Source organism: Hippichthys cyanospilos, chromosome 7, assembly GCF_059441005.1.
Source record: "Hippichthys cyanospilos isolate Australia breed blue-spotted pipefish chromosome 7, RoL_Hcya_1.0, whole genome shotgun sequence".
Taxonomy (NCBI): Eukaryota; Metazoa; Chordata; class Actinopteri; order Syngnathiformes; family Syngnathidae; genus Hippichthys; species Hippichthys cyanospilos.
The window spans coordinates 6,897,337-6,921,443 of NC_142375.1; the positions used below are offsets into that span (position 1 = coordinate 6,897,337).

A 24,107-nucleotide genomic window follows, 5' to 3' on the forward strand; every position below is an offset into this window, starting at 1 on the left:
TAGAAGCTAACCTCCAGCTGTACCTATAGATCCCACAGTAGTACAGTATATAACCGGAGACGTTTAGGTGTGTGTTTCCTGAGCTCTTGCCCTGTGATTTGTGTGACTGTTGTGGGACTCAAGCAGCTAAAGCTACAGTAAGTTGTGCATCCTCTGTATATTGCTGCCAGACGGAGTCATTCATAAATCCAGAGTGGAGCAATCAGGGATGCCTACTGTTGACACAAGTAGACATTCATCCTCACAGTAGTCATTCCAATATCCAGCGGCATTTATTATGAATAAGCACAGAGCGGAGAGTTCTTTCATTCACTTCCAATCACCATATCTACATTTTCGCATGCGGATTGTTTGTGGTGGGTGTATGGAGCTCGAGTTATTTCACTTTTATGAGTCAGACGATAAGAAAAGTTGCTGCGGAAAATTATTGAAACTGGCATAACATTAGGGACATTTGAATTAGTCTTTTTACAGCTAAACAAGTGGTTGTAGTATGATTTTTTTTTATAATAAACACACGCGCGCGCACACACATTAATATAACCTATATATATATATATATATATATATATATATATATATATATATATATATATATATATATATATATATATATATATGACATATATATATATATGACCTATATATATATATATATATATATATATATATATATGTATAATTTTTTTTTTCTCTCTCCCAATCCTTCACCTAATTACCTTAAAAATGATATCGAATCCTTGGATATCAACTATCCATCTAAACGTTGAAGCCTTGCAGACTCTTGCTGGGTTCCGATGAATGATGTGTGTATTTTTGTGTTGTACCTATCACTCAGGTGCTCCAGCAGCTTTTTCACCTGGGAACCTGAGCACCAGTAGTAGCGCCAGCAGCACGCTGGGAAGCCCCGACAATGACGAATATATTCTCTCCTTCGAGACCATCGACAAAATGCGACGGGTGTCCTCTTATTCATCGCTCAATTCCCTCATAGGTAACGGCTTTGCTTTTCACCAGTCGCTGAAGCTTCTAAGCTTGCAACTAATTAAGCTTAAACTGAATCATAATTACTAACCCCTGAATGCAAGAAAATATGTTAATTATTTGTGTGAGTAAATAAGTGCGAAAGAAGCGGAAGTGCCACCTAACCTAAGACCTTTATAAATTATAGCAAGCTAATTTTCCTCATCTTTATGCTTGGTGAACACAAGGTGTGATAAAGTGCCTCAAGCACTGTTTGGTAATGAGTGAAATAAAATTACCATCATCAATCTTTGGTATGGATTCTACACATATTTTATTAAGAAGCCCTTTGCTTACTGTGACAGAGCACCAGGTTGCTCGTGAAATGGGTGAAACAGCTCAAGTCAATTTCAGTGACCAAGAAAGGCTCTTCGCTTTTCAGAAAAGAATGAGTGTAAAAACTGTTCTGAAAAAGAAAGGGAGCAGAGGATACATCGAGATGGACCCTGTGAGCCACCTGGGGCTCTTCATCAAGTGCTTCTCCGGGTACAGAGTCAAGTCAAAACAGCACTCCAACCTCACATCCTTGATTGACTGAAAAACTCTACCTGATTCAGCTTAGCATCCATATGATGTCCATATGCATGAAGAAATTAAATCAAGAACGAAGTTATCAAAACATGTTTTAAATATATATTTTACCACTTTTTTGCACGTTAACCACATGTTAATGTTTTTGTAAACTGATTTGAGCACAAAATAATTCAAGTATACATTTTTAAGGCTGAGTGACACTATCTCGTGTGCTCTTGAGTTCAATAAAAAAATTAAAAAGGGCATCACCGTTTGTAGATCTTTTCTCCGATATGCAAGGGCATTACCATAGGTTTACTGTAAAAAAAATACATGAATTAAACATAAAGCAACGTTGCGCAGGAGGGAAACGCTACATTTGATCTAATAGGCTGTCATTTTAACACAAACTGGCCTGCTGGCCAGCTACGTTTGCCTCCCAAACATCTTTTTCTCTCTAATTCTCACCGCAGCAGAAAATATATTGATTTGTTTCTCTTTTGTTTTTGGTTATCTAATGAAATATTTCCTCATCGTTGACCACTGCAAACCAATCTTAAAATATATAGAGAGACTTAAAGAGCCTTTTGTATTATACTGTGATCATTTAAAACAAATTGAAGCCATAAATGCTGGAGCTGCAAGAAAACAAGCAGGCTAACAAAAGTCTGTGGGAGTTGGAGCAAAGTTTCAGTCGTGATTTATTGATTTAGTTTTCAAGCGTTCAGTGTTTTTCTTTGCCTGTTTGCTATAATTGTCCTCTACAAATAGTGAAAGAACACTAGGATGATGAAATAGAATGCCAAATTGTAATCTAAACACCGTTTATAGAATGTGGTAATACTGTATGTTTGATCTTCATATTAATCTTGCAGCCTTTGCCAAGAAACAGAAAGTAGCAATTCAAAGGTTTCCAGGTAATTTTAAACACATACCCAAAATTCCATAGTCCCATAAAATCAATCACGATTCATCTGGCAGCCAGAAATGTCAGTCGATAAAGTCTGCATAAAGCGAGCATGGTTACCTTTTACAATACACCCGAAGCAAAAAAAATGCCATGTCGTGACAGCATATTAATGGGGATTAGGCCATCGTGTTCTTCTGGGAAAGTTCAATCAGTGTGAGAAATCAGAAATTCCATCAACATTTCTTCATCTGCTCATGTGTCCTTGTACTTAAAAATGCTCCGTTTAAAGAGGACCATATACATTTAGTGCTGCTTCCAGTTTATCTGAAGTCAACCATGTCTCGCAGATGAATATATTTCTGCTCTCTGACATTCTGATGTTTTATGTGCCCCAACCAAACACCAAAAATTACTATGAGAGTATTTTATGCACCATGTCAGACATGGGAAGGCTGTAAAAAAAAAAAAATTGAAAAGTCATGCTGCGTGGTTCATTGAGCCGAAGTTAATATATTTACAACCGAACGTCTGTTAATCTTACCACAAGCCTTCATGACACCAAAGTTCAGGCCAAGACGATGGAATAATATCTGCTTTCATGTGGACTAATGGAGAAGATGTCTTGTAAATAGGACTGAAAGTGTATTTGCACTCACTTGCTGATGCCATTCCCCTAACCCTCATCAGCATTTACACTCCCATTTTCTAGATCAATTTCATCCTGAAAAATGATTATTTTATTTTATGTCTTTGAACTGTGGCATCTCATCACCGCACTCTCCTATCCTGTGGTATTCTCCCCATACTGCACAGGAAGTTTGAATCAAGGCCACTTTTCACTTGTTTTGTTTACAAGGTAAAATGGACACAAGCATTGGGATAAAAAAGCAAGTTCTGAGATTTGTATTCTGATTCTCTGCTTTGTTGGGAGGTTAGAGGAAGAACAGCAAAACTGGAAACAGATTAGGATTTGGTTTGATTGCAGTGCTTTCCCGAAGCTGCAGAGAGGAGAGAAAAAACGTGTTGCGCTGACAGAACGAGGTGAAGCGGTAGACAAAATGGGTTATGAGCAACAGTGTGGGATATGTGTGCTGTTGGCACAGGAAAAAGCTCAATGAGACTGTTCCTGAGAGCAAAAAGGAAATCAAAAGACACTTACAAACTTCCATGAGCAAAAGTAACGCTAACAAAAAAACATCCATCCATCCATTCCCTAAACCGCTTATCCCCACAAGGGTGAGTAGTCAAAAACGATTTATCAAAGTACCAAGTTCTCTTTTCTACATCAACAAACAGGACTGGTTGGGATGGACAAAAGCACCATGATCATTTGTATTCACAATTACGATTGTTGTCATAGCAATGAATTCTCAGCGGATGAGAAGGTGCTGACTTATTGTTGTGAGTGTGTGTGTTTGTTTGTTTGTGTGTGTTTTGATTAATGATGTACATTACCTTACACCGGAGGTTATTTTGCCTCCGGCTCCTCAACACATTCAATAATTCCAGCAGTAGAAAATGACTAGGTTGTGCAGCATGATGATAATAACATGACTGTGGATTATTGTTTGGCTGTTATGTGCTGTGGGAATGAACTTGGAAAGAACTGATCTGGTGTCATGATGTAGTGAGTTCATGTGATCTATTGTTGTGTATTATAATATTATATTTTAATATATTTATAACAATAATTTTCCAACTGTCAAGTCTATACCTCTTTCCATTTTTAGGAGTGTCCTTCAACAGCGTTTACACTCAAATCTGGAGGGTTCTTCTTCACCTGGCAGCAGATCCTTTTCCTGAAGTGTCTGACTTGGCAATGAAGGTCCTGAACTGCATCGCATATAAGGTTTGTTGTGTTTGTTTCGTTGGCGCAGTGTCCATGGAGCAACTCATTGTCGTTTTATAAGATGTGTATGTGATCGAAGTCCCGTGTGTCATTGTTGTACTTAGTTGTCTTCTGATTTTACGTATGGACTACAGATGGAAAGTAGCGACTCGCTAAATCTGGGGCAGCCATATTTTCCATTGTGAATAATGTCACTGCACGCTGTCCATTAAATTAAAAAAAAAAAATCAAGTAATGTTACTTTACTTCAATGTATAAGAATTGGAGGAGCATTGGCCTGGAATGCACAGCCCTCGTTAAATCAAGTTTCGAGCACTCATGCATAAATTGACAAAGATAACCATATTTCCCTTTGTTTGCATGTGCCTGAATATGAGCTTCACTCACAAAATGTAAAAATAAAAAGAATTTAACATATGTTGGCTGCAATCGTGTAAGCCGCTGGTGTTCATATTGTAATATGGGATAATTACATAAATGTTTTTCAAGATTAGCATTTAAGAGACAAGAAAATGATCGTATGAAGGAAAAAATTAACATCTTGGGTTCCCTAGGCTGCAAGAAGTATGTTCCAAATCTCTATAGCATGATGTTCAATCATTTAAGAGGGCCCCTATCATGAAAATTCTACTTTTGGAGATTTTAACCATTCAACAAAGTGCATATCCCACCCCAAACATCAACCAACGTGTTAGTATTCTTCCTTGAGCCATTTGTGAAAATTCCTTACTCGTCCTGCACTCTCAGGTACCAGCTAACTAACATATTTAAAGTACCATTAAAGTATAATTTCCGCTAGTTGTGTTAAGAGTATCAGACCGTTTGTCGGTGAAAAATCAGTTTCTAGCATGCATGCACTTCCCCCTCATTGCCATTTTATGTGTGCAAAAACAACATTACTTTTGTGTAAATGATGTAAATGCAATTAAGAGCCAATGACTCCCCCAGGCTTGGCATAGAATAGCAGTGGAAAAAGGTTGTTGAAACCTAAGGAGCCATATTTACCACTATTGGCCACTGCTCATCCAAATGCAGAAGAAAGAGTTCGTTTGCTACCACCAAGTACCACTTCTTCCCTGTGTTAACTTCAGACAAGTAGCTTTTCAGCAGTGGGCCTCCTGAGTGGCCTGCAATGAAACAATAAAATGGAAATCACCACAGAATTAGGCAGCCTTTTTTTTTTAATCATTGTACAGCACTGGACGTTACTGTCTCATTGTGTTAGTGACTCTCTGCAGCCCTCATATCCCTGAGTGTTTCATCATAAGGATCTGTTGTGTGTTATCTCAAATGCTTATTGGTAATTATTCATAGTGATGCAATGCTGAAACATTTTTTCTTCAACAGTGCCCATAATGTCAAATGTTCAGAAACGTAAGGATGCTCATGCGTAAATCTGGTCATATTTCAGTGTCAAGTACAAATACAGTAAAGTAAAAGCTGTTATTTAAAACAACAACATTATAAGAATAGCTTTGTTTTTTCAGCTTATTTTATCCTCCTTCCTTACCCATCCATTTTCTATAGCTGCTTATCCTCACTTGGGTCGCTGGCCTGCTGGAGCCTATCCTAGCTATCTTCGGGCAGTAGGCGGGGAACACCCTGGACTGGTTGCCATCCAATTGCATGGCACACAGGAACAAACAACCATTCACACTTAAGGGCACCTTGACGTGTCCAAAATACCTATCATACATATTTTTGGAATGTGGGAAGAGACCGGAGTGCCCATAGAAGACCCAGATTTTGAACATTTACAATACCACACGAAGCTGTAATTTGCAATTCCATTCAGCACACGCACCCGAAGTACAGTAATTATCCTCTTGGTCAAGTTTTGCGGCCCTAATGATGTACAGTATCTCCACAGGTCATTTTTTATTAAATCAGTACATGGATATGCATATCCTCCTTTTTATTTGCTTCGTGTCCGTGGGCATGATAATGACAACATATTCAGAACTTTATCAAAGGTTTGCATTTTAGCTCTGTGTATTATTCATGATCTAAAAGGAGTACTTTAGGTCCCTAGATTTTGGGTCAAAAAGAGCTATAGAACAGGCTTAAAAAATACTCATGAAAACCCATCAAGTTTTCGCAGTTCTCACACACATTTTTTAACATCAGCTAACTCCATGCAGAACCGGGAATACCCCATGCAGAATCATTTTGTGCTCCAGTTTTAAACCCTTTTCCAATTTTTTGCTGGAGACAAAAGCTTTTTTTCTCTCCCAATGTGTGCAATGTTTTTTTTGTAGCTTTTGTTTTTCAAGTTTAACATTTATTTGGAAAGAGACAATAATTAATTTTTGAAAGGTTTCCACATTAAAAGAAGCCCAACATTTAGAATGTTTGTGCATGTTTCTCCTTCCCATAGATATAGTGTTACTCCACACACTAGGGGAGTAATGTTCATAGTCATGAGAGGGGGAGATAATGACTTCTGGGTCTTGAGCTCTGCAATTCTTCTTTGCAACCATCAGAAAGCATTTTCTTACTTTCATTCTCTTTCACTTTTTCTCCCCAACATGTCCGAGTCGGTCAACCTTGCCAAATACCCTAGACCCGGTTAGTAAAAACCGCCTTCAGTAACTGAATGGGAATATTCAAATAGTTTTTATTTATCATGAGCTTATGTATTTGCATTTTTTTTCAGAGCACTTGTTAATAATAGCATGGTGTGTGCACACAAATGTGTTTGCTCAGTTTAATAGCTTTCTCACCGACTAATTAGAGGAAGTGAGAAGAAGAAGGTTGAAAGGGCGAAGCAAAGCCATCACAATAAGCAGCAAAGCAGATGTTCAAAGTGATTCCCTTACTCGCCCCCCCCCCCCATTTCCTGCTAATGAGGTAATTCCTACATATTCCATTTCTGTGTGGTAGCCAACAAAGGTTGCAGCCTTTGCATTATCATGTTGTTTACCACATTCCGACAATCAACAGCCATTGATAATTCATGAACAGGCTCCATAAAGTGATGAGACGCTAACGTATATGGTATACTAACATGAGTAAGCTCTCTTGACTTTGAAAACAACAATATGGGACATACTTTCAACACGCGCAACTATATTCATTTTGTTTCTTCATCAAATGGGCCCCAAAAGCAGTGTGCAGTTCCTCGGTACCAACGGACTAAGACCAACAGAACGGTATATACAGTTCGTCGTCATGTTCTTGGTCGTAATTGTCACCATCTGTGTAAACCTGTCACTGTTGTCACCTTACCTAGTTAAATTTTCCAAACTTCTACAAACTTGGGAGCATAGAAGTTTAAACACAGTATAAATAGGGAGCAAGCAATACATTTGGCAGCCAGGAATAATTGGCTGAGTGCTAAAGGTTCAGTATGCAACAGTTACTGTTAAGAGAGAAAGTGCCCTTTATGTATAGCGCTAAGCAACACTTTATTGAATCCCCTGGATTTCAATGGTTACGCTCCGTTTCAGACTCAAGGTCTCATGAATTGAAATGTGTATTGTACACAAACGTGTCCACATTCACCGTACAGGCCTTAACTAAAAAGCAATGTTTAAAATTAAGTAATAATTGACTTTTGTGTTATTTTGGTTTTGAAATATGATTTGAATGAATAAATCGCCCCTACCTAGTTGAGCAAAATATTCTGGCATGCCTTTCCACGACCAAAGAGGTGATGTCATTTCAATAACCAATGGGACCTCGAAAAGTGACACTCTCACTTGGCCAGGAATCCCTAGTTACCGTATTTCCGCAGCCAAAAGGCACACCATACTTAAAGGTGCACCGTATTTAAAGGCGCAGTCTCAGCTGCAGGTTCTGTTTCTGTATTTAACACACACAAGACGCACCATATAATTAGGTGCTAGCCTAAAACATGTGGTAGCATGCATGCACGCTCACAAATGTTTGTAAAAAAAAAGCAGCAAGAGAAAAACTGATTTTGGTTCACCCACAACTAATGACTGATGGACCAGCAAAAAATAACTAAATAAATGTCTACCTTTTCCCAAATGCAACATTCAGGTTATGCCTTTAGAAAACGATTTCTTGGCTTGCTTTCCAGAGTTGAGTTTCCCGCACACACATAATCACTTCCTCTTGTTTTCAGTGAATCTCATGAACACCTTGTCCCGTTTATCTGCATTTGCATGCCTTTCACTATATTGTTCTCCTGTAATAGGAAAAAAAAAATCCATCAGTGTCAGAAGTCATTTCCATAATTAGCCTGTTGACTGGGCCAACTGCTGTTTGGTCCCATTTCCAATTACTCCTTAATGTAATGCTAACCTTGGCAATTGACATTTTTTATAGCTCAGAAAAGCCGCATGTACCTCTTGCTCCCTTCAAACAAACACAAACAAAATAAAGCTGCAGCAATTTTTCAATTAACATAGAAATCAAATTAACGGCAATGCCTGCTAGTAAAATGTGTTTGCTGGAGTTAACTACATCCACAGTTTTCTTTCCATCTCTGCTGTTCATCAGCGGCGCTTTGCTTCGTACATCTTTATTAGGTTTCCCCCCTCCCTCGTGTACCGCCATAAGGATGAGCTTATATCACCTGCTCTATTTAATGAGATGCAGTTTCAGAAAGTTAGACAAACTTTGATGCTGCCCTTTCATCCACTGATTATATTGACAAGTGAGATGCACGTTATCCATCCTGCATCTGTAGTCTTGTTCCATCCAGGCTGATCACATATACAGTAATGCCTTTGAAATACCTTCATTTTCCTTCTAGTGGGCTTCCCCTACAGTGTCAATTTCATTAAAACACCTTTTTACTTTTAAACTGGTGCTGTGTACACCGATTGACATAAATAATTGTGCATTAGCATTAGCAAACAAGAGTGAAGCCATTTTATTTACAAGCGCAATTAGCATTTGCAGAATACCATATACAGAATACCTTATGTCTCAACCATCTCCCTAAGGTTGCAGATGTAGTTATCAATCCCGCTAGAGTATTCTGAGGTATTGTTTTAACATGCACCGGCTGCAACATTTTGACATCTAATGACACCTTGTGTTGAAAATTCTCTCTTTACATCAGTGCTTCTCAAATAGTGGGGCGGGACCCCCTAGGATGGGGCGCGAGGTGATGCCAGGGGGGGCGTGGATGATCCCAGGAAAAAGGCTTTGTTTTTGTCATGTGGAATGTAATTGCAATAAAGTAATAATTTTCATCACTTTCTTTTAGTTTCAGGCACTTTGGTGCACTTGCTTCTTTTTTTTCCATTTTAGACTAAGCTATAACACGTATAAACACGATAAAAATAATTAACAGTTGTTGAAAGTTGATGTATATTGCGTTTTTCTGTTGGTGATGTTAAAAAGGATACATGTGTTGGTATACTTAAACAATTTTCAGCAATAATAATCGTATTTATATTCAGTGCCTCGACCGGAAGGGGGGGGGGCTGGCAAAATATAGTTGAAAAAGACTGCTTTACATCAATGTGAGTGCTCTTTTTTGAGTAATAACTGGTGAGAACTGAGCAATGGTCATTTTTATCTTTGTAGTTTGCATTGGTGAGGAATTGTTCACCAGTTGTTGGTCACATTAATTAGCCCAGTGAAAATCTTTGACACAGCAGTGGTTCTTTTACTTTGTAACTTTGGTCAGCCTAGTGTTGAGTCTTCTACTTACAAACTTAGTGTGATGTTGGTTATTAAATCAGTTAACCTCCTTTTGCGTGGTTTTTTCGCCTCCCTCCCTCGCTCACTTCATCGTCAAGTGACCTCCATAACCCCCAAAAATATTTTGTGAAGCACCCCCACCCATAAATGCATACCTTGCAACTCTTAATTGAATCAGCTGGAGACATTCTAACTTTTATTGATCTTCTCCGTTTTAGTAATATTCCTGTGCGTGAACACGGTGAAAAATGTACTCTGACGGTGGTTCAGTCTGATCGCTTCTTTTATTGAAAATAATGCCGTAACAACCTCAGCTAACACAAGCTGTTGTCAGCAGCCAGTCCCTGTTGCAGCTAACAGCCAACTGAGGTCCACCCTCTAGCTCGGCCCTTACAGTAATTTATGTAAAATACGGCCAATTTAAAAATGCTACCCCTGCATCAAAACTCACCTTATGTGGCTGACGGTTCAGTCTTCCTCGACTGAGGTCAAATAGATAGAAAAGATAAAAATAACTTAAGTTATCATTCATAGGACGCACCTATACTTTTGACTGTCATTTTTGGGGAAAAGATAGTGCGTCTTAAATTTGAGAAATTGTGGTATATTAAAGTGACTAGTTGATGATGTGAAACTACCCTTGACTAATTTACATAATGGAATTTTTTAACAGCGTAGAATTTTCGCAGCATTGCAGACAAACAGGCAAACCAGTTTGCCTGTAATTCTCCCAGCAAAATGGTGCTGATGGACTGACGGACATCTGACTGAATATTCTATCCACCCCGACAATTACAACCACAGATGAAAAACACACTGTCATTCTTAATCCGACATTCTCTCTAACATTCCCGTCATTCGTCGTTTCATTGGCAAAACGGATGTCCATCGGCGACCGACAGTAGGTGGATGCAAATCGGCTGCCCGCCTCTGAAAGATGACTTGTGTCGGGTATAATAGAATGTTCCACGCTCCTCAACTAATCTAAACATGGCATTGTGATTAAATTTACATTTGTGCACTTTGAACTAAGCAGCTAAATTCACCCATTTTGACCGGCCATTTTGTTACTGACTGAAAATCACCTTGTCCGAGGGCAACGGCCAATCATGGCTCACCCGTTTTCTGAGTTTAGTCATGTGACATCTGCAATCTGATCAGTGACTGCGATATCATTCTCCCTTGATAGCAAAAGCCCCGCCCCCCTGACATAGGTTAAATCGGGTGAATTTTTCTGCGGAATTCATATTCCCCAAAAACACAGAAAATTTGGAACTTGACGTCCCCTTCAACTCTTTCTCCGCTGTTGCCATTGTTGAAACATGACAAAGTGAATGAATGAAACCTTGTGCATTTTCTTCATAGGCGATGATGAACGCTCGCCCTCAAAGAATTCTGGACTCTGGGTCCCTCACCCAGTCAGCTCCGGCCAGCCCCACCAGCAAGGGCACTCATATTCATCAAGCGGGGTGAGCCGAGCTAAAATTAAAACCCCAGTAAACTTGAACCCAAACACATTACACAGTCTGACGTGATAAAAGAATACGGACTGGATAGTCTCCGAAGCTAAGACTTCTTACTTGTCTTTACTTGACTTTGTCTCCCTCTAGTGGCTCCCCTCCCATGCCCAGCACCAGCAGCTCAAGTTTGACCAACGAGGTGCCCAAACCGCCCACCAGAGAGCAACATGCCGCGCGCCCCCCTTACACACCCACGCTCGGCGGACAGGCGCCTCATTCGCACCAGTTCCCTCGAACTCGCAAAATGTTTGACAAGGGACCAGAGCAGGTAGATGTATCAACTATTGTGTGTGTGAGTGAAACTTTGCCTGACATGCTTATCTGCTTTTTAATTTGTTTGTTCAGGCCGCTGAGGACGGAGATGAGCCTTGCGGTCACAGAAACTACATCAGTGCCGCGTTGCAAACGGGTCTTTGTGATTGGAGTGCCAAATACTTTGCTCAGCCAGTCACAAAGGTAATTCTTTCCCATATCTTTTTTCACATCTGGTTAATGGTTATATTTTTAGGAATGTTTCACTTGTTTGCTACACTTAGCCCAGGCTCATTAATATGCCTTTGCCGTACATGTATTTAGTAGGGAAAGGACGAGATCTCGTCCGAAGACATGTTGTGAGATTAAAACGCCACAACATTTCTCAGCCATGCACATGAGGAGATCTTTATTTTCTTCTGGATGAGTTTTTTTTTTTTTTTTGGCATACACAGGAAAATACACTGCTTGTCAATCCTTGCTGCTTGTTACTGCTCTGCATGACTGCATGACATGTCTGCAAACATCGTGAGACTTTAAAAAAAAAAAGTTATCATGCCAAGTTATGTGTGGACGTGAAGACTTATATTTCGACATGGCCTTTACTGTAATGTTGTTCCCAGGTATACTGTATGTTGCCCCAACAGCTGATTTCAACCACACAAGCTGTTGTTTAAAGTCGTGAGTCACCACTCCCGATCAGAAAGAAGACAGCATTGGTCTGAAATCGCATTCAAACCTCAATTTAGGGCATTCAAAAATGACTTGCATGATGAATTACACCGACATTTTGCTTTACAGCGTCTTTTACCGTTTAGCCCAGCCACGAGCATCGGTTGGTGAGAGTAGTCAGGGGCAGTGACTCAAATGTGTGTTCTGTGCATCTGACATCACTTTGTCTTGACCAAAATTTAGTGGAGTATTATCTAAAATCTCAGTTTATTTTTAGCAAAAAATATATTACAATAATGATTATCAAACTATTATATCAGTTGGTCATTGATAATTGAGTGTTGGTCTTCCGTGTTTGTATTTGTTTTCCACCAAGCAAATAAAAAAAAAAAAATTTTTTTTTCAAATCAACCGTGGCGATATTTTGGTATATACACACAGTGGGCCCCCATGTGCGAGATGTACGAGATCACTCGTAAAGCGAATTCACCGTATGACAGGGAATCCAAACCTGTGTTAAAAAGCGAATGCGTTTAAAACCCCAGGTAAAAACATCAAAATTGTACATACATATTAAAAATTTCTACCAAAATAGTATAGTAAGTGCCACGTCTGTATAATATACATGTATACAATCAGAAAACATCATGAATAAAAAAATATAGAGCGGTTTTATTTACCTTTGAGTGGCCCTTGTTTTGCCCATATTCTCTTATAAGGGTTATCTCCAGCATCGTTGTCATAAAGCATCTTCTTACTTCTCTCTAATATCACTAGCAATCTTGGGACCCATGGCTATCCCTTTCAACTTTGGATTAAGCAGTAAAATGCACTATAAATACGCTTTTGTAACCACTCACAATCGAACAAAGCTTTACCGTTTTGAAACGAGCGAGGCCGACCAATAGCAGACCACCATCTCTGTGAGGAGACACCGACCAATAGCAGACCAGAATTGTAATGAAGCGTTGCAGGGATGGCAACTGAAAATAAGTGTAATTACCTAAAAACACCAGCATATGGACAGCTAACAGGAGCTGTATGAATTTTGTTAAACTATTCAGTCTTCGCAAAGATCTCGGCTTCAGCTGAAAAAACAATCCTGACACTTGTTGCGTGTTTACATTTGTACGCTAGATCATTATTTAGTTGGAGTCTGCTCAGAAAAAAAAAAAAACACTGAAAATATCCGTTAGTCATTATATCACAAATTTTGAAAGAATCTTGTCCCGTTCTTGTGGACTCAATCTCATGGGACATCTCCACTCTGGGATTTTTGTTTTGTTCCAGCGCTAATATTTAGCTATCAGGTCAAAGGGAACCGAACCACCTACTGTCATGATCTCTCTTATTAAATTGCTTTGAAATATATTCTGGTAAGTTCTTCTAAAGACAGCAGCGTGGGGACCAATCACAGTATGAGAAAGAGCCTGCTGGTTGTACATGATGGCTTTGCTGAATAATTGAACTCCTTGACTTTCATAACTTAATATCCTCCCGAGAGAAATTAAAGATTAAAGGAATGTTTTACCATGCACAGCGGTTGTAACGTTTGTCATATAATATTGAGCTTCTGTCGGTTTTAATGTCCATAATACATGAGTCGCTCTCGCCAAAATAAATAAATGTCAGCATAGAGGGAATGATGTGACTTTATCAATAGATTAAAGGACGACAAAGAGATAGCTACGTCCATGACAAGAGTGACAACATGAAACTGATTTTGCCTGATTAAAAATGGTAAAATTGAAGGGAAATAGAAATGCAAAAAGTCTTTGGGGGGGGCGGGAAGATGATCATGAAAGGTTCGGTTCGCCCAGTTAGTAATGTATGACAATTTGCACCGCCGGCTAGAATGGCAGTCAAACAATGTAATGTTAACTGATGTAAATGATTCTGTGAAAGCTTTGATCATAATCATGCCTCACTTCGTTCGACGGGTCTGCTCAATATCTCATCTGTGCTCCACACACTACCCTACATACACGCTTAACTCACAGTGGAAATACAGAAACAATGCCCCCGCTGCAGTGGTATTGGTTTCGATTTAGGTGTTTTGATTTTCCAGTAATTGGCAGTTTTAGTTTGAGAGCTGAAGGAATTCTGCACGTTTTCTCTGTGTTGTTTCTCCGCTGCCTTACTGTGGCTTTAACAATGGTGATTACACACCATAATAATAGCAGCAACTTTTTGGTTTTGATGATTAGCTGGCAAAATTGGCAAGCCACATTGGCCTTCAAAATAAAGGCCTAACCTTAAAAGCAAGCTTCATCAGCATCCTGAAGGCGCAGCTAAGAAAGTCAGCTCAAACGAATGCGCACTGCAGCGGAAGAAGGCGTAGTCTGAAGTGGCTGCAGCAGATGAGCAAAGCAGACAGTTGATTGGATGGGAAGGATCTTGCGTGAAGAGGAGTTAGTGGAAACACTCGCAGAGGAGATTACGCTGCCTCAGCAGAATTTTGAGTGCTTTCATAAAACGTCACTGGGTTACAAAATCCTGGATGTATGCATGAGTTCGCCTCAAAGTCTGAGCACGGGTTATCATAGCACTGTGTCAGCAGAACAGACTGAAACGTATGACCGCTTTAGGAGAGTGTGGAATGCAAGCACTTCCGTTCATACAAAGCTGTGCTTGTCATGGTTATGTTTGAGGTATGAACACTTCCAAGATTCCTTACAGCAGCAATCTATACCAAAATGCCTCTGTATTTTAGTATTCTGTATTTACTCCTACCTCCAGGTAATCTACAAAATACGATATAAACAAGGCACTCGCAAATAAAATGCTAAGTCATGCGCAATGTGTGACTTGATGTATAGCAAGAGGGTTCTTGGTTGGAGCGGAAGCCTTTATGTGTAGAGTTTGCATGTTCTCCCTGTGCTTATCTGTTAGCTTTATTTAAGACCTCACTTGTACTTGATTGGCTGATGGCCTGGCCAAGGTGTAAATCTTGTTTTGCTCAGGTCAACAGGAAAACCAACTCAGAAACCACAACAAAAAACACATAATTACAAAAATAAAATCTAAAGGCTTGCGGTGTCATTTTACCAATTGCAATGTGAGGAACCTCCAATGCATCTTTCCAAGAAGTTAAATGCTCAACCAAAAAATTAGATAAATTTAAGTCAATGTCATTATTTTTGCTGACTTGTATTTGCACCTGATATAATGCATAATGATTTCAAATGAATTTTAATGGGAACTTAACATATGTTGCGCAAAAATAACTAATCATACATAGCTTGTGTTTCATTCATAATAGGCAATTACACTCTCCAACATAATATTTGTCTTTTTTGTAATCTAGTAAAACCTTAACCTCAGCTGTCACCTTGATGAGTGCAACCATGACGCAACCTGGCTGTTGCCTTTCAAGCATATTACATCCAATTGGTTGTGATCTCACTAGTTAATCACATAAGGAGTTACGGCCATAATGTTAGGGAACTTTTTCCTCATGTGGCCGTGCGTGTCATTTCATTGACGATCAACAGTGTCTGGGGTTCTATACATCCTATGGCCACGCTAACACCTCGGTGTTACCCCAAAGCCTAATTCTGCACATTTACAGCCAAGCCAATGCAGAAGCGCATCTCTGGGAGCCACAGAAACAGCTAGCTCTTCACCTTGACATGCACACACATTCACATCATTACTGCCTCTCAACTACGGGAATAAAGCAACACTGATCCGGCTGCTAAATCCTCCTTCTCACAGGCTCGGACAACATTTGAAAATCATCTTTGTTGTGCAAATCAAGCTTACTATAAATCTTTATGTAAATACCGTAAACCATCTCTAGAACAGTAAATGTTTTGTGTCGACTTTGAACTGCGTATGAATTGAATTTCACTCTCGATGTTTCAAATGACATCCTGTGATAATTTTGCGCCGCCGTGTCAACCATTAATAATCAGAATTGTTCACCTCGGTGGGCATAATCCTGACATATACCTCTGTACAAATATTTTCAGACAATCGCTTACATGGTACACATATACAGTATTCACTCACATCACAAATGAATTTTATTTTCCTACAGCAAAGTCTGAAATAAAAACAATGCGTTTGTGGTTATGTCTCCAAATAATCTGTCAATTGTAACCTCTTAAAAAAGAATATCTCTGCCACTGCATTTTCTCAAGTTTTACTTTGTGCACAAATAAATGGAACAATTTTCGATAGCAAAGTCAGCCAGGTCAGCGGTTTGAGCTCAACCGAAAAAAACCTGCTTTTCATTTACTGGAGAGAAAAATGAAGGCAGCAAGGCCTATTAAGAAGCTGCAAAGTAAAGAAGAAAAAAAAGCATACAAATAATAAAATAAGTGTCTGTTTTGTGAGGCCCAAGCAAGCATCGCTTCAAGAAATCAGAATTTGGTTATATCGATTGGTTACAAGCTTAAAGACAGTCACTGACTGCAAAGACAAAAGTCATACTTTGTTCAAATGCTTTTGATTGCCTCTATGAAACGATATGTCTATGTATGTCTCTTATTTCCATTGTTGGTGGTACTTGTGGATTAGTTGTGGCATCAACAGTATCTTAACATTGAATTGTTCTTAAAACAAATGAAAGCAATAAGCAGTCCCCCCATAAATTTAAATATTTTCCACTGGAATTAGCCAGACATTTTTTTGTTAAGCAGCATTTGCAACATCCATCCTTTTCTAGAGGCTTTTCATCTTACAGTTATGATGTGTCTCAGTTTTTCTCTTTGTATCTGTACTGTCAGATCCCAGAGGAGCATGACTTACAGAGTCAGGTGAGGATGGAACGACAGTGGAGATTTCTACGCAATGCTCGCGTCAAAAGGCAAAGCAGAAGCATCACACAAAGAGGTATGATGCTCCCGCTCAATCACAAACAACTTCGCCTTTGTTTTACCTGCTCAAATGTACTGGCTGGTTTTCTCCTGTTGTTACAAAACTTGTGTGAGCGCATACATAATAAAGAGCTTGTCTGATGGACGAGGTGAGACTAAGCTGTTAATGTATATACAAAGCACCAACTCGGATGTGAAATCTGTTGTCTTGTGGCCAATTAGGTGCTATAAGACCATGAAATATCCTTCAATATAAGGAAATAAAATCAGGCAGTACTCTTGCGAGACAAAAACGATTTATCTTGTCTTGGGAAGAACATTTACGTTGTGAATTGATCTTGGCTTAATATGAAAAACAGACAAGTTGATGACAACAAGCTTTGAGGATACGTAAATACAGCGGAAAAACCTTTCATGTTTTGTTGGAGTCACTCAGAATATTCCAGAGTCCAAACCGACTGCTACGCAATTGTAATTTCTCACCTTAAACAGTCCGGTTAAGACAAAAAAAACGTCAAACAGTGAACCTTAACTGATGGGGGTGGGATGGGTTCTACGAGGGATGGGGACTGGATTTGCACTGTGATTGGGGGGGAACTGGGGTGATTTTATTTTGAGCAGTTTAGTTTTGATTGTTGAATGAATGCAAAGTTTTGAAATCAGTCACTTTAATTCATCATGATATCAATCAAAATCATGTATACTGTATATGTTTTTGCTTTCACCCTATGCCCATTTGAAGTTTACTGTCAAAATAAACATTACATTCAGACATTGTTTAAACGTTAAGGATTTCACGCAACCACAAATCTTTGCCTCATACAAGTCTCACTGTTTTGCACCATTTTTAAACAAAGGCTGGCTAATTTAAGATCTGGAATGAAATTATGTTCATTCGTTCATGTGTTTGAGCAGCAAAACTCCAGCTTGAAATTGGGAGCCAAGTTCTTGAGTGAGTGGAAAAATTGTTGTTTGAATAATTAAGGAAAGGATGGTTTTCTTTCAATCAGATGTTCCTTCGTGAGACTAACCTGTTGGCGTCGAATGGCTCTCACTTGAGCCTCACTAATGCAAACTATGCCAGTATTCATCAGGTATCACCGAACAGTAAAACTGTTATCCTCCATGCATATCAAAATCATTTTTTTTAATCATCATCATCCCTTGATCTATAATTTTCAGATTATCTTCATGATAGAGACCATGATTAAAGAATTATTTTAATACTCTCTCAGCCAAAGTCACCCATGAGTCATAGGGAGCCCCCCCCCCCCCCCCCCCCCCCACACACACACACACACACACACACACACACACACACATGAATGTGAGGTGTGAACAGCTATGCAAGTGATGTTGGATGTTTTTTTTTTTCTCCTCACAAAATGAGTCAAAACTCCTACGTCACTGTGTAAGCTCCTATCTCACATTTCTATTGACGTCACAGCCAAGGCTCATTCAGGCTGCCCTTGCTGAATACCTGTAAAAAAAATATATATTACTGCACCTTTCTCCCCAATCCTCATTGTTTGTTGGGTTGCCCTCATTCAGTCTGTGCCCCCCTCAGAGAGAAATAAGATCAGAGGAGGAAAGTGCCAGAGACGGAGGAGGAGGCAATGTGAGCAAACAAGACTGGTAGAGCAAAGCTAAGAGGAAAAAAAAAAAAAAAAGAAGCTTTACGTATATGTCCCGTTTTTCTTTTTTTAATGATGAAAAAAATTACATAGTTCATCAAAGAGTATGAAATTCCTGCAGGGGATTTTGTGATTTGTCATCGCTCATGAACATCAAACTGCACAACCAAAAATCGGTCGGCGGCGATGATTTTTCAAGCTCCTGCGACTTCTTTAGCCTCAGGCTACACAATTCAGTCACAACTGAGCTCATCATAGATTTTTTTGTTATTCGTCTTCGTTTCGTTAAAGAAGCCTCGTGAGTATACTCAGATTTGTACGTAACAGAATGCAAAAATTGTTGTTGCTTTATTTTACATCATCCGGATATTTGGGGCCGATCGGTAAGTTTAAAAATAGTCAATCACCAATCTGATCGCAAGGTGGGACAATATGTCCATTCAAACACCTCGTTTATTTACAGCTTACAGTTGTATAGTGTTTATAGAGTATCAACAAAAACATTTATAAAATATTTATTTAAAAAAAAGTATTTTTTGCCATTTTTCAACAGTCTTTGCTTGCCATCCCCAAAACTGACAAAGATTCACAGGTAAATACTCCAAGGACCTCTAGAAGAACTGACCAGACATAATGAAAGTTCTGTCAGGTAAACCAAAAACGACTTGAGGCCAAAATATTCGATGCAACAATTTAATGTAAACGAATGACTATATTATAGAAAATTAACAGCATTAAGTAAATACTGCAAATAAAGAACTGATAATGTTACAGCAAACATTCCTTTAGCACTACAAAATAACACTCACACTAGTGCAAATAAAGGCAACATTTCCCTCAAAAATATTTATACAACATACAGTAGAACTCCTCAACAGCGAAATCATGTTTGCAGACAGGAATTTTTCACAACAGTGGAAACTCGTTGGAAAACATGGCGGATGTTCACAAATCCAAATGAACCATTGCTCATAAAAGTTCGCCGGTACAAACACCTTTACGATTGGGATGAAAAGGACTAGCGTGACCTAAATACCGTAAACTTCTCCTGACGAGCACCACGTTCAGGAGAGATAAGGAGTATCTTAAAAAACGCTTGGAAAAATTTTGATCCTTTAAATCCTTTCCTTGTAGGGGAAGTAAGAATGAGGGAAATGCTTCAATCCATGGAGATTTTTTCACACTGGGGGGCATTTTTACACATGCGGGTTTTGTTGTTGGGGAATTTTTACTCTATAATCAGCGTAGCCAACTCACGACATCATTAATCGCTCTGCAAATTTCCATATGGCAGTTCAATCAAGATTATTCTCAGCGTGAACATGCATCCACAGTGGCATACTGTACCAACAGGTCCGCTGTTTGGAATTCGACAAAAACAGCAACTGCGCAAGTAACTCCTGTCAAATGCCAGCTCATCTATCAAGAAAGCAGGTTTTAAGTAGCTTGACAGTGAAAAGAAAAAGTCAAACAGGACTTAAACAGGACTTCAAATGTTAAAAACCCACAGACTTCAATGGCTTCTCATCATATTACTTCAGAAAGGAAAAAAATAACTATTAAAGGGACCCCGTTTTTCATTATGGACAGCGGGAGATGCTGCAGGGGCTGCATTTACCATTGTCCGTAGCTATAACAGACATGGCAGCCTCCGGAGAAGTCCCACCTATCATGTAATATAATTTAATGATAACTAGACCTACGATTGTTTAAAACATACCGTTGGTCGTTAAGGACACATTTATTTTCAAGTTTTTTAAATTCATAATCATTTAATTTAATATGAATGAAAACCGGTCTGAATCTTACACAGTGTCCCTTTAAATCTCCCTCATCGATTGTCATCGTCTGTCTTTCCAGGCGTATCTCGACTGGACGATCAAATATTCATCAATCGCAATCCCGGAGTACCCTCTGTTGTGAAGTTCCATCCCTTCAACACCTGCATAGCGGTAGCTGACAAGGATAGCATCTGGTTCGAGAAACACGCACAACATCAATGCCAATGGCCAAGCCTTGTGACTGATGACTTTGTGTTTTGTCTGTTCTAGTTTTTGGGACTGGGAGAAGGGCGAGAGGTTGGATTACTTCTACAATGGCAACCCTCGCTACACCCGCATCACAGCCATGGAGTATCTCAATGGGCATGATTGCTCATTGCTGCTTACTGCAACAGGTTGCAAAATTGCATCGAAACGGTATCCTAGTGTACTATGTGTGCATCAATGTATGAAAGCTACAGTTCAAAAGGTTTGGGGACACCCAGGTTATTTCGGGTTTTATTTATTATTTATTACTGTATATACAGTACATACAGGGGTGCACATAATTTTTTTCATGGGTCACTCACATGAGTACTAGGACGTAGTGTTTGGTACGCACTTATTCTTTCATTTAAAAGTCTTCCTCAGTGTTATTAGTTTTTGGTTTATTTAGTTTAGTTTAGTTTTAGTTTAATTTAGTTTATTTAAAATCATATCATTTTCCCATTGAAATATTATTATGTATAATATACAGTATACCTATACAATTGTAATAGACAATAATTTATTAATGGGGGGGGGCACGAAATGTTTTCTCTTTCCTAGGTGGGGGCTTTGCAAAATATAATTGAGAAGTACTGAGAGCGAAAGAGAGCATTGCAAGGCAGATATTACCAAAATGAAAAAAAAGGAAAGTATTCACATGACTTAAAAGGAGTGGGAAGAAGTACAATTTATCTAATCCCACCACCCAAAATACCTTTGCCATAAATTCGATTATCTCACTAGCAAGAGGGCAATTAGCTATCGCTTCTCGATTAGCATGTTTGTTAGCAACATGTTGCACTATATTCACATGCTCTTTTCATACTTGTCAAATTTCTGACCCTGCATCAAACACACTTGTTTTCTCTGCTAGCTGAGGACGTGAGCGGAAAGTCTTGCACTATATTTAAGTGTAGGTCAAGCCACAGCACATCTTAGAGCACATCTTGCTGTTACATATTTTACAAGGAAGTGAAACGCTATAGTCTGGAAATACGATATTCTACTGTATTATCAACGGAAAAATTCAGTTATCCCTTCGTCACAAAATTCTATCTACAAAACACTTGGTTCACGTTGTCATTACAAAAGTTAGCAAGAAATAAATGCTGCATTTGTTTCCACCACTAACGAAAGTAGGGTAGAAGTTAAGAGATAAATGATTTTAATTCCATCTCGTCAAAATGTATCATGCACTCCATCAGCCCTGCACCGAAGGACGTCAATGAGTACGTTAGTTATAAAATATCTATATCGTGTGTAAAGGTAAAAGCAAAGCGGTAAATGTAAATCAAGTCGAGGCTTTTATGGGCGGTAATAACTTTGGTGGAAGTGCGTGTGGACATGTTTTATGTCAGGCTCTGTGTCTTAGCAGAGTTGACACTGCTCTGCGGCATTTTTTTGAGTCTTATAGGATGGCTTTGCAGTCTGTTTGTAGTCTGTCTGGTCAGGGACAGCTTGTGCTTGTTTTGAAAGTATTCAAGATTTCTGTCCAATTATTACAGAGCATGTTATATAAAATAACACTTGCAAATTGACTGCTGTGTCTCTTTTTGCCACTTTGCTCCATCCCCATTAATACCGTGCTCTTGTCACTCTTTAAATTTTCATTTTCTGTTTTTCTAGATGATGGAGCCTTACGTGTTTGGAAGAATTTTGCTGACCAAAAGAACCCCGAGATGGTGACTGCATGGCAGGGCCTCTCTGATATGCTGCCTACTACCAGAGGTCAGCCCTCCACCAGCGCTCACAGTAAAAACTTTGATCTTACTATCTTCCCACCAACCCCTTCCATAGTAGTTTAGGTTGTCACCTTGTCCATCCGCTTACCTGCATACCGAGCTAGTAAAAATGTTTCAGTTTTGTAGGGTTTCCACGGAAAAAAAAAAATCTTAAAAAGCAATGGAATCCATGAATCTTAAAACCTGAAGTTTGACACCTATGTTTCAACCCAATCTCATTCTATTTACAAATACTCTCGTAGTAACATAGCACACTCACATTAATAGAACCAAGGTAACAGTTGCATGGTTTTAGTCAGGACTCCTATGATCAAAAGCACATAACTTACTATAGACTGTAGCAGTTGTGGACACTATTGAACATTGGGAACTTGGTGAAATTGCTTTTAAATTTTATTTCAAATAGAATAACAAAATAATAACTTTTTAAAATTCTGTCGGAACCCTGTATTACAAGCTCTGTAACATTGCGTGTGTTCACCATTTGTCAGTGCATGTTAAAACGTGTCTATCTTGATGTTTAGCTGTTGGCATGATAACTGAATCGTAAACTGATGTTAAGAGTTTTGCTTTGGTCTGGGATTCTAGTGTACAGACAAATTTTAAATCAGACCAAGGCAAAATGGAATGCACTACTTAGCTGCGAGCAGCATTGGCAATGTTGACTCAGCCTGCACTATAATCATAGAAAATTGAGAAAGATTCGAGCAGAATTCTTCCAGGCAACAATATTTTACTCAAAATGACCCAGAGCTTGTTCTGCCACATAATTATTAAACATTCACTCCTTCTACTTTACCTAATGTGTGTGTTGGAAGTGCAGTGTAGTAGTGTAATGTGATCATACTGACCGTTGTTACTAAAAATTCTGCCTTGCTAATGAACCAGTGTGTGAAACAAAATACATTTTTATATTACTTCCTATGGTCAAAAAGATGGGTGTTGATTTGAGCCGTTTTAGTTTGCCTTTCATACCTTGGATGCTGTTGCCACATGAAATGAGTATACAAAAAGTTTGATTTTTTTTTTTTTCCTTCCCACCATTTGTGACCTATGACTTCATCAAGTCAACGTAACTAGCTGGAGTCTTTGTGGGTGGGGGTGCCTCACTAATTGTAGTTCAGGTGCCATATACATTCACATTTCCCGATGTTCATAATGTCAAGTGAACCACTCGTCAAATAATACCATAATCATTTATAAATTACAACATCAGGTGATGATGACATTTTGTACCTAAAATTTGAGACAGTGCAAAGTATATTTTTCATCTCATCACACTTGAGCAACCAGTAAATAAGCTGTTTTTATGTTTTTGTTGTAATGTTTTATTGTTAGCCTTCTGCTCCACACTTCAACACATGTATCAGTAAGAAAATGAAAGCAGGAGAGTGAATATTTTACTCCTCAAGTCGACTTACTGTGTGCTCCCCCAAGTCTACTTTTGGCCCTAAATTGTCAGGTTAGAGGCCACTATTTAAAAACAGTAGGGTTAAAAATGACATCATTATGGATCAATA

The 24,107-nt window shown here is 38.9% G+C and overlaps 1 protein-coding gene across 5 annotated transcripts in view; it reads left to right on the plus strand.

Moving 5' to 3' along the window:
* Positions 1-24,107, plus strand: part of rptor (regulatory associated protein of MTOR, complex 1) — a 120,499-nt gene that overhangs the window by 73,500 nt on the left and 22,892 nt on the right. For 3 of the 5 annotated variants that reach the window (XM_088419991.1, XM_088419992.1, XM_088419990.1), the window contains exons 21-29: positions 839-994; positions 4,177-4,295; positions 11,283-11,386; positions 11,528-11,705; positions 11,783-11,893; positions 17,095-17,200; positions 20,679-20,793; positions 20,870-20,994; positions 22,472-22,597. In XM_088419991.1, the coding sequence (XP_088276117.1) occupies positions 839-994; positions 4,177-4,295; positions 11,283-11,386; positions 11,528-11,705; positions 11,783-11,893; positions 17,095-17,200; positions 20,679-20,793; positions 20,870-20,994; positions 22,472-22,597 (1,140 nt within the window). The remainder of the gene's footprint in view (positions 1-838; positions 995-4,176; positions 4,296-11,282; positions 11,387-11,527; positions 11,706-11,782; positions 11,894-17,094; positions 17,201-20,678; positions 20,794-20,869; positions 20,995-22,471; positions 22,598-24,107) is intronic. The other 2 variants (XM_088419988.1, XM_088419989.1) reach the window with 1 other exon arrangement.